This window comes from Gavialis gangeticus, unplaced genomic scaffold (genome assembly GCF_001723915.1).
Source record: "Gavialis gangeticus isolate Ggan-Ray unplaced genomic scaffold, GavGan_comp1, whole genome shotgun sequence".
In the NCBI taxonomy this organism is placed as follows: Eukaryota; Metazoa; Chordata; order Crocodylia; family Gavialidae; genus Gavialis; species Gavialis gangeticus.
The window spans coordinates 6,357,256-6,373,413 of NW_017729016.1; the positions used below are offsets into that span (position 1 = coordinate 6,357,256).

At 53.1% G+C, this 16,158-nt stretch overlaps 1 protein-coding gene across 1 annotated transcript in view; it reads left to right on the forward strand.

Annotated features, from left to right (window-relative positions):
* The window catches only part of PRKCB (protein kinase C beta), a gene marked incomplete at its 5' end in the record, with an annotated part of 114,136 nt that overhangs the window by 82,846 nt on the left and 15,132 nt on the right, over nucleotides 1–16,158 (forward strand). Inside the window, one exon of the mRNA XM_019512587.1 lies at nucleotides 3,885–4,025. Coding sequence (XP_019368132.1) covers nucleotides 3,885–4,025 — 141 coding nt within the window. The remainder of the gene's footprint in view (nucleotides 1–3,884; nucleotides 4,026–16,158) is intronic.

Below are 16,158 nucleotides of genomic sequence, written 5' to 3' on the forward strand. Positions count from 1 at the left end.
GAGCTGGAACCAACTTCCAAGGGAAGTGGTGCTGGCCCCTACCCTGGGGGTCTTTAAGAAGAGGCTGGATGCCTACCTGGCTGGACTCGTTTGAGTCCCGTTTCTCTTTTTGGGGTTTTTTGTTGTTCTCCCGCCCTGGCGGGGGGTCGGGCTGGAAGATCTACTAGGTCCCTTCCGACCCTTAATCTATGAATCTATGAATCTATGAATCTAAGCTAAACTACGTCCGAGGAGTTTAATGCACCAGAAAGACTTTTAAAGCATCCGGAAATCCTACTCGTGCAAACAGTCATGCAGTTGCAGCGCAAGAAAGGGCAAAAAACGTGGTGTGTACAAAGGCCCTTGGTCTGATATCTGCTCTGGAAACCAACCAGCCCCTCCCAGCGGTTGCTAGAGCTACTGGAAACCCACCAGCGCCACTCAAGTTTCTCTCTAATTCTTTCCTTTTAAATTCTCTTGTGTGGGCAGAGCATGTTGGCTTCATGCGTGGGAGGACAGAGGCAAGGGCAATGTGGTGATGACTGACAGGCAGGATGGAGCAGAGCTAATGGGAGCGCCGAATCGCTGTAAAACCCAGGGGCCAGTGGGAAGCAGACACCTTGGCAGGATTTCTAATTGCCACCGTCAGATTTTTGCAGAAGGATCCCTCCTCTTTCTCTGCGGGGTGCAGTCCATTAGCCCTGCTGCCCCCACCAAGTCTGGCTTCAGGCTGCTCGAGCTGGATTAGGTTCCTAAACCTCCCAAGTACCCGCAAGCCGACAGTGCCACTTGTATCCACCACTTAGCTGTGGATAAGTGACTTCCCATCAAACTCAGCCTCTTCTCCTGCTCTGACCTACACGGAGAGAGACCAGCTGTGTGACCCAAGTGGTGGATGGTTCTCAGCTGACACTTTGGCCTCTCATGGCTGGATTTTAGCTGAGTTGCCAGCACCTCCTCCAAAACCCAGCGAGGAGGATGAGGAAGATGGCTCACTGCCTTTAACTGGGTGTGCTTCGTTATGCAGAGAGCAAAGGCCATCACGCAGCATGGCTCCCCCACCTCTCCCCCTGTCTGGAGTCGCGTAGCCTTGTCTCCGTAACACCCCCGTAGCAAGAAGCTGTGCACTAGAAAGTAGGAGCATTATGAAACCTGCTAGCAGGAGCACTGCATGGGGGCCGGGGCATTCTCCATACCCCTTACCCCCACCCTGCTTGTACCAGGCAAGGATTGTGCATTATTAGATGCCAAAGGCTTAGTTGCCCCGGAGAGATCCAGGACCTGAGTGCAACAGAGCACCGCAGCCTGGGCCTCCCCACCCCTCGTCACCTGGGCCAGAGAAAGGCACCGGCCCCCCACCTGTGCAGCCTCCTCATCTTGGCCAGCGATCAGGGAGCTTCTCTCTGACCTGCGCCCTCTGATGCAAGCCTGCAGGGCTTGTACAACAATATTTGTTCATGCTCGTGCAGGAGACCAAGGCACTGAGGGAGGGGATGGTTGGCCTTGCCGGGATGGTTGCAGTGGGGACTTTCTCTTCTTGCAATGACTAGCATGATGCAGTGTCAGCTAAGGTGGTAATAGCTGAAGCAGTCCACGGTGAGTAAATGAGCTGCTTGTCCCTTTCCCTGCTCCCCAGCCCCTCCATCAGGGTGATCCAGGTACCCTCTGAGCTCTAAGCAGCCCCTGTTGAAGCATCCTTCCTCCAGCAGGAGAGGATGGTGAAGGAGGCTTGCTCTTCAAGACTGGTGCTAATACCAGTCTCCTCAGCATGCTAACGGGATGCTGCGGTTCTTGTCCCTAGAAGACTAGTGCGTTGTCTGCAAAATGACGGATTCGTGGCTCTGAAGCCAGGGTTCGCTGCCAGCTGCCTTGCTGTTAGCAGAGGTGATGCAGGATCCCTGGCTTGCAAGCGGTAGCATGGGAAGGGTTAACTGTAGTTGTTTTCCGAGCTGGCTGGATGATGAATTCACTGCCGCTTGCCACCCATCCAGCTCCTTGGCTTGGCATTGCTATGCATCTGTTTTATTTTGTGCAGGCTGCTCCTTGCCAATAGGTCTCTGCAGAGCACAGTATTTTTTAAGATCGGTCTCCCTGGGCAGCCTTATTATGTGCAGTCGTGGGTGACACGGCTGACGCGTGTCAAAACATTTGGGACCTGGAGAAGAGAAGCCATCCGTGGACACGCGTGTTATGGGCGCGCGGCCGGGCCGGGCCTGCAGCAGAAGCCGTGATGCGTCCTGCGCTGGGACCGCAGCCGTGATGCACCCAGGCAGCGCTGGGAGTGCCAGCCATGCCAGGCTTCTCGGGGACCTTTTTGATGAAACTTCTTTTGTTGGAAAATGCCAGTTTGTTGAAACTTGAAGCAGGCTGTTTACAACCAAATGAATGGCTGGGCAGAGCCCTCTGTATAGCCAGGGCTCCCCTATGCAGATGAGACCCCCCCAGTTCAAGGCCGTGCTCCAGGGTAAGGACTCGAGCCGGGGTCTGTTGTAGCTTAGGTGAGTTTTTTAACTGCCAGCCTCGGAGGCCACGGTTGTTCTGGCCGGGACTTCGACCCTGGCCCTGAGACATCTCCCTGAGCAGCATTTTGTGAGACCCAGCGGAGCAACACTCTGCCTGACCAGGCCTGAATTCCCCGCACTGGCTTTTGCACGGCATTGGCAATAAATGTCCCCTAGGATGGCAGGGCTGGTTTTGTGGATAGCCTCTCATTTTAAGTTAAATTAGCTGCATTCCAGGCAAATGCAGCATCCCACCGTGTACGTACGTCAGAAATTAGGAGCTATGGATGAGAAGTGCTCACTGGATGCTATGCTGCAGGAGCAGCCCTGCCACGCGGGAAGCTTCCTGCACAAATAACGTGGCCTCGTGTCCCAGGCTGGGGGTGTTCAGCATCTATGGGAACGGGCAGCGAGAGGGTTTGGATGGGTGCCCGTGGTGGGAGTGTGTTGGGGGCTGCATTGCAACGTCCTTCCTCAACTTGTGGGGGTTGCCACATCTCTTCTGGAGCAGGGAGAGGGGGTGGAGGTGAGCCCATCTCCCCAGGCCTCTCAAGCAGTTGCTTCTTTCTTGGCCTTTTGCAAACAGGTCAGTAGGTTTGTGCAACTGGATGGCAAGAGGGAGCCCCGGGATCATCCAGCCTGACGCCCCACACATTGCACCCCGCAACCCCGGTGCTGGGCCCTTTTGCAAACCCAGGCCCCTGGGATATAGAGTAAGGTTGGCTCCAAACTCCAGGCCCCCTCGGGTCCAAAACGGGGGGTGTGGTAACTGCGCTGCTTCTAACGAGGCAGTCTAACAAGTTGCAGGTATCCTGCTCGCTCTCTTCTGGCTTACTGATATTTTCCAAACCTCTGGTATCTGCATCTTATCTCCGAGCACAACCCAAACGATGCCACCAGGATATCAATGTTTGTGTGGCCTTGCTGAATTCCCTTACTCTTCCACGTGGCTTATTGGGGCTGCAAAAAAGGATGGGTTTAGATGATAATGAGCTGCTCAGTCTTTCCTCTTGGAATCAGCTCTTTGGTTAATTCTGGGTTTCTCTGCTGTCCGTTGTCCTTTCCGGGGACACGGGGGCTCTGCCGCTGTTGCTAATGAGAGGTTTTCTGAGAGTAGGTGGTTCGTCTCTTCACCGTGCAACGTCCCGTGCCAAGACGTGTGCTATTCCAGACGACTTCAGGCAGGACTTCTTGCAGATGTTATATGCACCCACCCACCCCTTGAATCCTAGAGGTCCAGCCCTTTTGCTCGGCTCTGGGGTAGGGAAACCCTGCCGTGCCCCGGTCCCTGCGGCCTGGGCTCCAAGAAGGACAATGCTCTGGGGTGACGTGGGCCGTCGGTGGGGTTTTATTCAGCGGTTTGGCCTTTGGGGGACAACTGTTTCTGCTTTTTCTCTCCCTAAGCTGATGACCAAGCACCCTGCCAAGCGCCTGGGATGCGGCCCTGAGGGGGAGCGGGACATCAAGGAGCACGCCTTCTTTCGGTACATCGACTGGGAGAAACTCGAGCGCAAGGAGGTCCAGCCTCCGTTCAAGCCCAAGGCTGTAAGTCTGGCCGTGCAATGCACGGTCCCCTCTCTCGCTCTCCTACCCCCATGCACGCTTCCTTCTCGTGTGCAATTTCTCTCTTTCTGTCTCTTCCTTCCTCACACACACACACACATGCATGCACACACACAGACGGAGGTGTTGCTCTCCTTACCTACAGAATAAACGTATTGCCTTTCTGCGATTGCTTCAGAGGATCACGCACCCACCTGGCCCACGTCTGCCGGGGCTCCTGACAGCGATTCGTTCTGCCTCTCAGGGCCCCGCTCTCGTGTCTGTGGCTAGAAACACCACATGGCTAGATGGAGGATTTTATTGCAGTGCAATACTTGTCTGTTCCTGATCCCACGAAAGAGGGAGAGACTGTGGTACGGTCTCTGGGTTGGTCTAAACTGCTCTTCAACATTTGGCTCAGCAAACGACTCAAAGCCGGAATAGCTAATGAAGCAGTATTTCGCTCACTGCCTTGTGCCCAAGGTAACTCCAGGAAGGCTGGAGCCTGAATGGTCTGCGCGGTAGTTCACACTTAATAGGAGTGCTTGTCAGGGGGAGAAGTTGGGTTTCTTGCACTGCATCTGGATGTCATCACAGGGGACTGTGCAGGGGCGTGGGGTGCAGCGTGGGAGGTTGCAGGGGCGTGGGGTGCAGCGTGGGAGGTTGCAGGGGCGTGGGGTGCAGCGTGCGAGGTTGCAGGGGTGTGAGGAAGACGTTGCTAGCGGTTGGACTGAGGGAGGTGTATCGGTCTGCAGGCCATGGAGCTGCTGTCTGGTACGGGGGGCACTTAGGCGGGCAGCCCTCTTGTTGGCATGGTGGGATGACCTGGGCAGCGGCATCCTGATCCGTGTCTCTTGTATGACGAGCGCAGTAGCATTGCCACAGGGAGACAGATGGGGGGTGGGAAGTCCCCGCTCCTCGCCATCTCTGTCTGCAAGGACCCGGCTACGGCGGATCTTCAACCATCTCTGTGGTGCCGGGAAGCTCGCAGTGTAACCGAGCTGTGACAGTCTGCACGTGGTGGCCTCGAGACGCTGGCTGCTCTGCTCCCACCTGCCGTTCCCCGGGTCAGGTACTTAATCCGTGCGTGATCCCATAAACCCAGAGCTGTGGCAGATCGTGTGCCCGGCGTTTCTATTTAGCAAACGTGTTGAGCTGGGCGGGAGTCCTCCTGTTCGCCTAGTCCGTTGTTCTGCGCCGCACCCGTGCCTGGGGCAGGGACACTTGTATCTGGGTCTGTCTAGTGAACTCCTCCTCACCATTGCAGTTTTAAGGACTTTTCTCCCATTTGACCCAGTCTTTCCGCAGTGCTGTGCAACTCGGATTGATTTTCTCCCCCAGCTAAGGATGTGGGCACAGGACACAAGTGCTAGGGAGTCATTTACTTGTGATTTCCTCTGCACACAGCTTGCCCAAGGGCGGTGCTGGCTCTGCTCCAAGCCACCAGCTGGACTGCCTGGAGCAAAGGGGTATCCCTGGATAGAGCTGACCAGAGAGCAGACACAACTGGGATGGCAGGGTAGCGCTTTGGGAGGGTGGCTTTACCCCCAGGAGAGGGTCTTACCTTGGCGCAAGGCTGGATGGTGTGCGTCTGCTCCTCTCTCTTTCCCCAGAATAGCCGGGGTACGATGGAGCAAGTGTGTCATGTGTCTGCATGCTTGCTCCTTGGGATGCTCCTCCAATGTGCAGAACAGATGGATCGCATGCCCACAGGAGCCCAGGGACTTGCTTTTCTGAACCCATATGTAGTCAGACACCCCATCTCTAGCAGCCCCGTCCCCTGTAGAGCCCCTCGCTTGACAGCTCAGAAGCGGAGGCATCCTTGTCCAGGCAGGGCACTTAGCACCCTCTCCCCCAGCCGTCCCACACGCCCCATTTGCCCCCCTGCACTCTTCATGCAGCATTTACTCTGGTTACGGCAGGGGAAGGAGACCCAGGAGAGGTGGGTTCAGTTCCCAGCCCTGCTGCTGACTCTGCGGGGATCGTGGGCCCATCTCCTCTCTGGGGTTAGGATAAGTGCCCCTGGGCTCGCTTGGTCTGTCTCTCCCATTAGCACAGGGGCTCTGTCGATCTCCCAAGCACCAGGGGAAGCCACCAGCTTCGACTTCCTTATGGCTCCATTAGCACTGCACATTTATAGGCTTAGCTGGGAATTGGGGGATGCTGTCCTGGGAAAGGGACATACGACCTTGGAGCTGCCTCTTGGCTGCATTAGCAGAAAGCGCGCTGTCCTGTCTCCAGATCCATGGGAAACGCTGCGGCTCGCGTATGCGGGTGCCCCAGCGCGGGGATAACTCGGCAAGTCCGAGCTGCTGCCTTCGCCTCCATCTCTCCAAAGGAGCAGACTTTCGGCTGGGTGGGGAGGAGCCGTGGTGGGAAGACATGTCTATGCCGCTGTATCTCTCGGGACTGGCTGCGAGGCTGCCCCCTGATCCGGGGCTGATGTTTGCCTGGATTGCATCCCTGGGCTGCGCTGAGCGTCCCGCTGCGCGTTTCCAGCGCGTGGGAGGACCGCGCGCAGCCAGTGACTCACGCTCCAGGGTGCGTGTCGGGACGTCGCGGCCTCGAGCCCCGCGCCCAGGACGCTCGGTGTCTCCCTCTCGCGTGGCGGGGGCCCATTTCCTCTGCAATACAATCTGCCTTCGTGCTCGCTTTCTAAGCAGAGCTTTTGCTTCCTCTCGCTGACCATGTCCCTCTTCCTTCCCGAGCCACGTGTCCCGGTGCTCCTTCTGCCACTCGTTGCATCGTGTCATTTTTCACCGTTTGATTTCAACGCGAAAGGCTGAATCCTGGCGGTGATGCTTTCTCAATCTAAAAAAAAAAAGTGCAAATTTGGGCTTGCTTTTAAATGCCTTCTTTCCTTTCAATGCTTTTTGATCACGGACCTGGGAACAGACAATGGTAAGCTACTGTCTCTTGTTTCTCACCTAACAGCTGGCCGCAGGACGTCGTTGAGTATTTGAAGGGATAGGGAGATTAGTATAAAGGTAGGTACAGTAGATTTGGGATTAGGCAGGATTAAGAAGGCTCAGCTACCCGCTGATAGCTGTTATTTCAACAGTCATGCATCTGTGTTGAAAAATATTATTGCTTTAATGCCATCTGTAGAAGCAGATCGAAGGAACAGAGAAAACCAGTGCTATCTGGTTCTCGAATACCCTTTTGCAGGGCGTGGAAAATTTGCATTATTTCGGGCGGATCGGCAGGGAAGGTTTTGCTGGTCACCTCTAAATCTCCCCTGGAATCAAAGGCTTTTAGCAGCAGTCGGAACAGGCTCCTGCCAAAAGGTGCCTGCGATGCCAGCGTGCACTAGTCTGGCTAGCTTTCACCTATAGAAAAATCGTTTTCTTTCAAATTGACCTTTTAAAATGATAGAAAGGCAACAGCTTGTCGGGATTTCTGTGCAAGAGTCACAGCTGTGATGCTCTCCGCAGGCACCTGCAGCGTGGACAGGTTTGTGCGGTGCCTTGCCGTGTTGAGACGGGGCTTGAGCGCCGGAGGAGGCCGGGACGGTGCTCGCCGTGGAGCTGTCCGTGCAGGTCGGGCCACGTTGTGCTCAGCTGGCCACAGCCTCGCTCAAATGCAGGCAAGACCGCAGGGGCCACGTTGGTGCTCAGCGTTGGCAAGTAGATGCCAGAGTTGGGAGCTAGCAAGCACCCGGGTGGCAGGAGTGGGTCTGCCAGCCCCGTGCCCACGTCACGTAGTCGCCTGTGCAGACGCAGCCCGCTGCGACGCTCTCCCCTGCGCAGCATCTGAGGAACGTTTGCAGCCCTCTTCCCTGCGTTGTGCCAGCCGCAGACGCAGCGCCCGGGTTTAAACGAGCCCTTTTTTTGCTCATCATGCCCGGCTGCTGTAATGGGCGCACGTTCCTCCCAGACCATCGCATCAACAAAGCAATGCCCTTGTCTCGCCCCGACCTGCCTGGGGCCCGCTCTGTCCTGCGAACCGAAACTCCATTTCTGAGCTCTCGTGGCTTGATTCCTGCTCGGTGCTTGATTAACCTTTATCACAGTGACTTGAACGAGACAGATTGGGCTCAGAGTTGTCTTTGGTATGCAAAAACCCAGCCATTTTTGACACGGAGCTGTGCTTGGCTGCTCCCAGGTTTTGTCTGTGCATAACAATTCTCTGCATGGGTCTCCACTTACCCTGGGAAGTATATTTACACTCATGTGCTCTCCCTGTCTCTCAGAGAGATAATTATTGTTTTTGGTGTCTAATTGCTCCTTTACTGTACAGAAAGCCTAGTGATTTCAACAGGCGTCTCGTTTTGAAAGCGCTGAAATCAAACAGTGCGGTGCTGAAGGGCTGACAACAGGAGAGTCCATGGGTCTTTTCTTTTCAAAAAATTATCTTAATGTAATAATTGTGCAATTGCACAAATTAGACTGTATTCGAGTTGTTTGGAGTCGATAAATATTGAAATGCTGCTTGGAGCTGATTGCTTCAGAAATCACTGCTCCGCGTGCCTGGTGCTCGCGGCTCTCGCTGCTGTAGCTGGAGCTTGTGTTGCAGTGAGCTGGGTCCAGTGCTTGTGCAAGTGTTTTTGCACGGATGCAGGGAAGGATGTGGAGATGAGCGTGTGACAGCATGCAGTGAAGATGAGTGTGCAGGGCTGCGCTTGTCGGGGTGTTTGGCCGGGTCAAATGGAGCCCACTTTATAGCCAGGACTCCCCAGCGTGGTCCAATTTACCTGCTTTTCCCACCAAGCTAGAAGTCAGATTTTTGCCAGACATGCAGGCAGGATACGGTGGAGGCAAAGCCAGCTGTTCCTCTTGGTGTTTGTGACATTTTAATTTACTGGGTGTTATTCCCTCGTCCCTTCTGAAGGAACGGCGGCTCAGCTACGCAAGGGCTGCGCACGGTCCCGATTCAGCAAAAACACTTCAGGCATGTTGAAGTCAACGTGATTTAAGCATGAAGTCCTCTCCTTGCTGAACGTTGTTAGCCAGCTAGCTTTTTACCTGGTGAGGATGCCACCTCGCCCACTCTGCAGGAGTTTCCCTAGGCAGCAACTGGGATACCCAAGGGTCAGAGTCTCAAAGGCATTTAGAGGTCTCTGATGGATCCCCTTGGGTGCCTGGTGGCATAAAAGCTTTGCAAGTCTGACTGGAGTCATGTGTGCATCTGGACCAGTGGGATGTGGCTGAAACAGCGCTAATATTGGAGCAGTTTTTCTCCCTTTGCATCGTTCCCACCTTGTCCAGGTGTGGAGCAGAAAGCAGCCGTGCCCGCGTGTCTTGGCAGGCCTGCAAGCTGTCTTGCTCTTCCCAAGCCTCACATTCTCCCTCTGGTTGTACAAGCGCTTGGTGCTCCTGGTGTAAAGCAGCTCTGGGTGTTTGAGGCTGGAGAAAAATTTGTCATAACGTTGAGAACTAGCTGTCGCCAGCTTTATGGAGTTTCATTTCATCTTAAGGATCAATGGCAAATATTTTACTGTGCCTTTGTCTCTCTTTGAAATCAAGCTAGGAATTGGTCAAATAAAAAGGCTATCTTCTCAGCTGACAGTTTTATTTCTGCAGTGGTAAAAAAGCCATTCTGCGATGGCTATAAATATAGACAAGACACGGGATTTCTGTAAAATAAATTCCCACCTCCTTGCGTTCCCCATTCGGGATGGAGCTATCTTTGTACATTCACGGAGTACTCAAATGAGGTGGGTTTGTCACTGCGTGGCTCTTGTTAAATGGAAAAATTCATACGGGGCATCTGCACCGCTTTAGAGACGGGCCCGATTTTAGAGGCAGTAAAAAACGGTGCTGCTATGCCGAGCAGCTGTCGACTGCCTGGCGCAAAGGGAATTCTTCTTTGCATCGCTTGTCAGTGGACGATGGGGGATACCTTGCTTTCAAAGAAAAACGGGTGACCGTAGAGCTTCTCGGTGCTTTCAGGAAGGATTTGGTGGGATGCTCATGCTAGACTGTGCATTCATGGGGAAAATGTCAGGATGTGGCACAGCGGGGTGACGGGGACCTTCGTGTTGGCTGGTAGGTGCCTCCATCACCTTTCGAGGAAGCAGGAGCCGGGGTCACGGCTGACGGCCGAGGGAAGGCGAATTCAGTTCGCTGCAGGACGCGGCCCCTGCGAGTTCAGCGCCGGTGTCAAGTAGGCGGCACGGCACGGCACCTCTTCGGGGCATCTCAGCGGCTGGGGGTTGGTAGTAGCCCCCGCAGCCCACAGCCCTCCCCCCCTCGACTTTGGTTGAGGCATTTATTTTGCTCTCATAGAAACTCTGCAGCATTGCTGTGGGTAGGGGACCTTGGCCCCTTGTTTGGGCTGTTCCTTGCAGCTGCAAGAACTGCAGGATTGAAACTCTTTCCTCAACTCTGGAAGTTAAATGCATTGCATCTAGCTTATATATATATTTTCTGAATACTTCAACCCCGGTACTCTGGCCCTCGCAGACTGTGCCAGTCTCTGGCACTGTTTTGATTAGCGTGACGAAATATTAAAGCTGCTTTGTCTTTGTACGGACCTCTCCAGCCCGATACCCGAATGCAGTTGCCAGCGTTCATTTTTCAGCTTTGTCCAATTCATCCTCGGGCAACGCGGGCTGTGGGTTTTGCTTTAGAAAAATGCAGCACGTTTCTTTAAAGCGCGTGCAGGTCTAGCGCTGTCAGATGCTTCAGACGAGCTGCCTAACGTCTCTCCACCAAGAAGTCCTGAAGCTAATGGGTAGTGACAGCTACATGTTCAAAGCCCTGCAAAGCTTTAATGGTATACTGGGAGCCGATGGCATCTGCAGGTGAACTGCTTATTAGCGGGTACGCTTTGCTAGGCCACGTATTTCCCTACCGATAACCTTAAAGCCTTGCCTATGTCTCCAGTTATCCCCCCGATTGCCTATTTTATGTGGACACGGCGGGGGGGAATTAGCGATGACGTGGCCTAGAAAAGCCCAGACCTCTTTGTCTTGCGACTTTAGCCTTGAGGGTTTGTGGAACGGGCAAATTCCTTTTTTGTGAATTGATTTTCTATGTTTTGATGCTAATCTGAGGGCTTCTAGGCAGCAGCCAGCTGACACCAACACCTCCCATGGCTGAAATATTCTTTGCAAGAGTCCAGGGCGGCTGTCTCATTGCAAGGCTTGGGCTAGCGCTCAGCGCTTTGCAAAGGGGCTTGACGTCTTGATGGGGAACGTCCACATTTCCTCTCTGGGGATTGTCAGATCGGCATGAAACAACCCAGCCGTTTCTTCCTCTCAATTCCTGGGGCCTGTGAGAGCTCCAGCTGTCGTGCTTTAGAAAGAAGTAGCACTTGTGCCCATCCAGCTCGGGGCTTTTCTTGCTACCGATTCCCGACCCAGGCTTATAGGTGGATGCATATCTGTCACGTGTTAGACCAGTCGGTCACAGGAGATTATCAGCAGTCAGTGACCCAGTGGCACCACAGCTCTGGTTTTCACTGCCGGAGATATTTGCTTGCATATCTTTGATGTTTGGAGGGACCCGGGACAAGACGACGTCATTAAAATCCCAGCTTCTCGCTGCTGCTAAACAGCTGTACGTGAACCGTGCGGCTTGCTGATTCTTCAATTGAAAAGGAAGCAAACTGAAATGCTAGAAAATGAATGCAACTAATCCAGTTAGCGTAGCACTCGTGACCAGTGTTGTACTGGTTGGGTCATCGGGAACGAGGCAGGAAGAGCGAGGGTGGCCTCGGTTACTGCCTTTCATCTCTCCTGAATGTCACGGAGAAGAGGCAGAAATACGGTGGTGAATGGGTGCATCGGGGCCTTGACTCACAAAGCCACTTAGGGGCATAACGATAGTCTTAATATCGATGTGGAGACGAGATGCCTGATGATGGAGAGCTCGTGAATCTAGCACAGCCCCCGAATCCGGTGTTTGGAAGCTGCACCGTGGTAAATCCAGACTAGGGAAAAGGTGCCAATTGTTATCGGGGACGGTGATGAATCCGAGGGAAATCTTACCCGGGTGACGGTGGGTTCTCCATCCCCGGCCGTGGGTGTTCGTGCGAAGAGGGGCTGTCTTAGCCACTCACGCAGCAATTCGGGGTTTGATGCCTGATCTTTAAAATTGATTATTTGTGATTGAAGTGCATGCTTCATAGCCTGTCCAACCAGGAGCAAGCTTAAGCCCAGGCTTAACCCTGAGCCAGGGCTAAAATGCTGTGTTGACTCTCAGCATTGACTGATGGGACGTGAAGGGTGCTGGGGAAGGACATGTCCAGGAGATGAGCAAGCAGCCTGGCCGTTGCTGTAGCCAGCATTTAAAGTCAACTCCAACATTATTCACTGAACTTTTAAGTGACTTAGGGATAATCGCATCTCACTTGGTTGCTGTAAGAAGGTTATAAAACATGCCGAAGGGGCCGGGCATTGGAGGTCTGGCTGATATTAGCACTGTCTTTTCTGCAACCTTGTTGTCGGTGCTTACAAGAAGCTGAGGCGTTCTGACAGCTTACATGTATTTGTCTTGAATATTTAATTTTTGAAGTCAGCCATTTATTAAAAATGTAAATCTGTTTTCTCAGCAAATGAAAGTTAAATACCATGGAAGAGGTCCCGGCATCTGAAACATATGTTCTCCTTAGAGGAGCGCGCGGGGAGGAGAGGGGAGCGTGCTGCGTTTGCACGGCGGTCGGGATAGCGCGGGAACGGCTCGAGTATGGTGTTGTGTCCGTTCACACGGGATGGGACGTGCGTGTGGCTGCATCATTTGCTAGCAGGGCGGCGATAATCCGGATGCGTTTCCACTCAAGCCCAGCAGCCCCCTATTATTAATTGTCCCCAGATGCTCATTTCTCACACCCAAAATTATGGGTGCTCTTTGTTCAGCTTCTGTTGCATGCACTGGGCACCGGCCATTCCTCTTGCTCTGTTCCCCTCCCCTCCACCTGACCGCTGGGCTCGAGCGGGCTTGCTCGCTGGAGCCCATGGAGCATTGCAGCTGGCAACTGGAGCAACATCCGGTTTGAGGACAGCTGTGTTTGCTCCTGGGCTGAGACCCCGGGGTGGGGCATGTCTGCACGGGGCAGGAAGTTGGGAACTTTGGGTTCCTTCCTCATCCTCGTGGCCTGGGGATAGGTCTCTTCTCTGCTTTAACTTGCTTTTCCTGATTGTAAAATGGGTCTTAGCCTTAATTCCCTGCCTTGAGCCCCATAGAGAGTGGGAGGGAGATTGGCTGTGACTGCAGGCAGAGCGTTTACAAAGCAGGCACTAGGGAGACCTTAATAAATGCAAGCATTTCTCTGCAGGAAGGGAAAGCAGTGCTGTGTGTGTGCGTGCATGGTGCCCAGGATCCCAACAGGGTTGCACAGCAAGGGCTCGACGTGTTTGATTTTTTTTTTTAAATCCCATTTCCTCTACTCCTTCTCAATAGAAACACCCCTGCTTGCAGGGCCCCTTGGGTGTTTTTGCACCCAGGCCTTTGACATCGTAGCACATGCAGAATGCAAACCTCTCGGTGGGCGACTTGGACCGTAAAGAATAACTCGACCTCACCCTTCCAGGGATATTATCCCCGGTTTGCAGATGGGAAAACTGAGCCATTTGCCTGGGGCTAGGCAGTGATAACTTGCCGGTTTCTGACTCCTAGACCAGTGTGGAGCCCACCGGCCCGTGTCTGTGGGGTGCTTGGTGGTTTGACCGTGTGCTGCTGATGCTGCGATGACGCTGCTGCGGAAAGGGGTTGCCTCTCAACGACGCAGGGAAGGAGCGATGCAAATGTGTGCAAGACATCAGGGCTTTTTGTACTGGGAGTGCTGTTATAGCACTGACCTCTCCGGAGGCCGCAACCCAGCGGTTAGCTTTGCAGGAAGGAAATGCAGCCCACGCCCCCCCGTCACATGTGGTGTGCGAGGGGGACGTGTTAAATTTCTCCTGTGGTGCCGGGGGCGTCTCGGCACTTGGCGTTCGGGCAGGTGCGAGCTTTCCACGGTTTCGCTGTGTACCGTCAGGACTAGCGGGGCACAGCCAACTCGTTTGGCTCCTGGGTGGCCAAGCAGGCAGGGATTCGTGTGGGGGGCAAACCCACGGGCGCGCTGTGGACGGGGACACTGCCTCATGCTTAGCAGCACCAGTAGTGCATGCACCCAGGAACCACTCGGCAAGTAATTGCACTGCCATCTCATTCCTCCCCAACAATTACTTGCCACGCTGCAGCCTGATAGCTTATCAGCCTCCAGCTCCTCCATGCAAAACAGCCTCACAGTTAACGAACTCCATAATTTGTTTTGCATCTCTTTTTCCTTTTCTGTTTTTTCCCTCCCCCTTCCTCCCCTCCTCTTTTCCTTACTGCGATTCCCGGCTCTGCCAGGTGCGGCTGGGAGGGGACGGCTGCAAACCGCATCCCGTTCGTTTTGTTTTCTCCACTCTCCACCCACCACGAGTTCTTTTCTTCCCCTCTCATAGTGCGGACGCAATGCTGAAAACTTCGACCGGTTTTTCACTCGCCATCCACCCGTCCTAACACCACCCGACCAAGAAGTCATCAGGAACATTGACCAATCAGAATTCGAAGGATTTTCCTTTGTTAACTCTGAGTTTTTAAAAGCTGAAGTCAAGAGCTAAGTAGCTGTGTAGACCTCATTCCTGCATCTCTCATCCAGTCCCAACGGCTGTTGTGGTGACATTCTCCATGGCAATAGTTGCATTCATGGTTTTTCTTTAGTCCTCACACTAGAGTGACCATATTTCAAAGCCAGAGGTGTCTGCACTCTCTTCCTGACGCACGCGCTGGGAGACGTACCGCAATCGCGGTTTTAATCAAATTTTACTTGTAGCTAACGGGATGGGTTTATTGGCTAGCGGGTGGTTGCATCGAGTGCTACGGACCGGGAGAAACCTCAAAGCCTTCGCCTTGGTTTCTGTTTTTTTTTTTCTTTTTATCCTCTAAAGCTCACGGAAATATCGTCTGCAGTTATTTCAGTCCCTTTCTGGCCAGCCGGCGATTTCACAAAACCTTTCTCCCGGACCCCCATGCGCAGCGGTGACATTTATAGGCTTCTAATTAATCCTGCAGATTCCCCTCAAAAGTAAATAGTTTGTCAGGAGATTAGATATGGGACTGCTCGTCTCATCTGCAGCCTCGCCACCTCGGGGGCTTTTAACCTGCTACAAAATCTCCTGCTTGGTTCAGGCCTGAACCTATTGTTTTTCGCTCAGACCCAGCCCTCCCCATTGGGTCTCTAATAGCATGATAAATTGCCGGAGAAACCAGGGCCGCTGCTTCCAGAGATTTCTCCCGATTGTGCCGTTTTTCAGGAGCAATTTTAAAAAACACCCAAAAAACAGTGGATCCTATTAGAAGAGGGGTGTTTGAAAGGACCCTTGAAAAACGCTTTCAAATCCATGGTCACCCTAGTAATACAGACATGACATTGTTTTTACATTATTTCATATCAAAAACTCTTTTTTTTTTTCCTTCAGGTTTCTTTTTCCAATGCCAAAGTAATTAATTCAGTTTGTTACATGCGCTTTAAATGTGTCAAAAAAAACGGTATTAACAAACCTGAGCTGATATTTAACATTGAACAGTATTGTGAAATCTGATATGAAGCCTGTAAAGAATTTTGTTTTAACAAATATTCCTACTTAAACACAAAATGCCGCTTGATATTTAAATTGCCTAAGTTTGTTTCTGGCATCAAAAAGAAAGAAAGCTTCAGGAAAAACGAGGTTGTCTTGAAAGAACGAGTCCTCTCCCTTTCTTTTCTACTCTCTGCCAGATGTCTGTGGGCTGTCACTCTGTATCAGTCAGCTTCGAGTTGTAACGTGCCAATTTTTTTTTCCCCAATACTGATTATAAAATAAAAAATAAGTCACAAGATTGTCAAAGAAACCTGCATTTGTTTGTGAGGGATGGATCCCAGCGCAGTTCTGGGCTCGAGATGCCAGGAGCGCCCGGGTCTGGATGGGGCAGCTGCGGCCGTCGCAATATCCCAGAGACTTTTTTGGTTATTGGCCTCCGCTCTGCACATCCCAGAGGCTCAAGGTCCCAGCGGCAGTAGCCCACATCACAGCGTGACCTCCTCTTCCCCCCTCCGGCTCTGGGGCCGAGCTGGCTTGGGCCTGAATTACTCCCGCAGCCTTGATCCGCTGCACCCTCCCCTTTGCGCCCCTAACGCTCTCTGCTCTTATATGCAAAAAACCCCCAAACCTCCCCCAAAATGT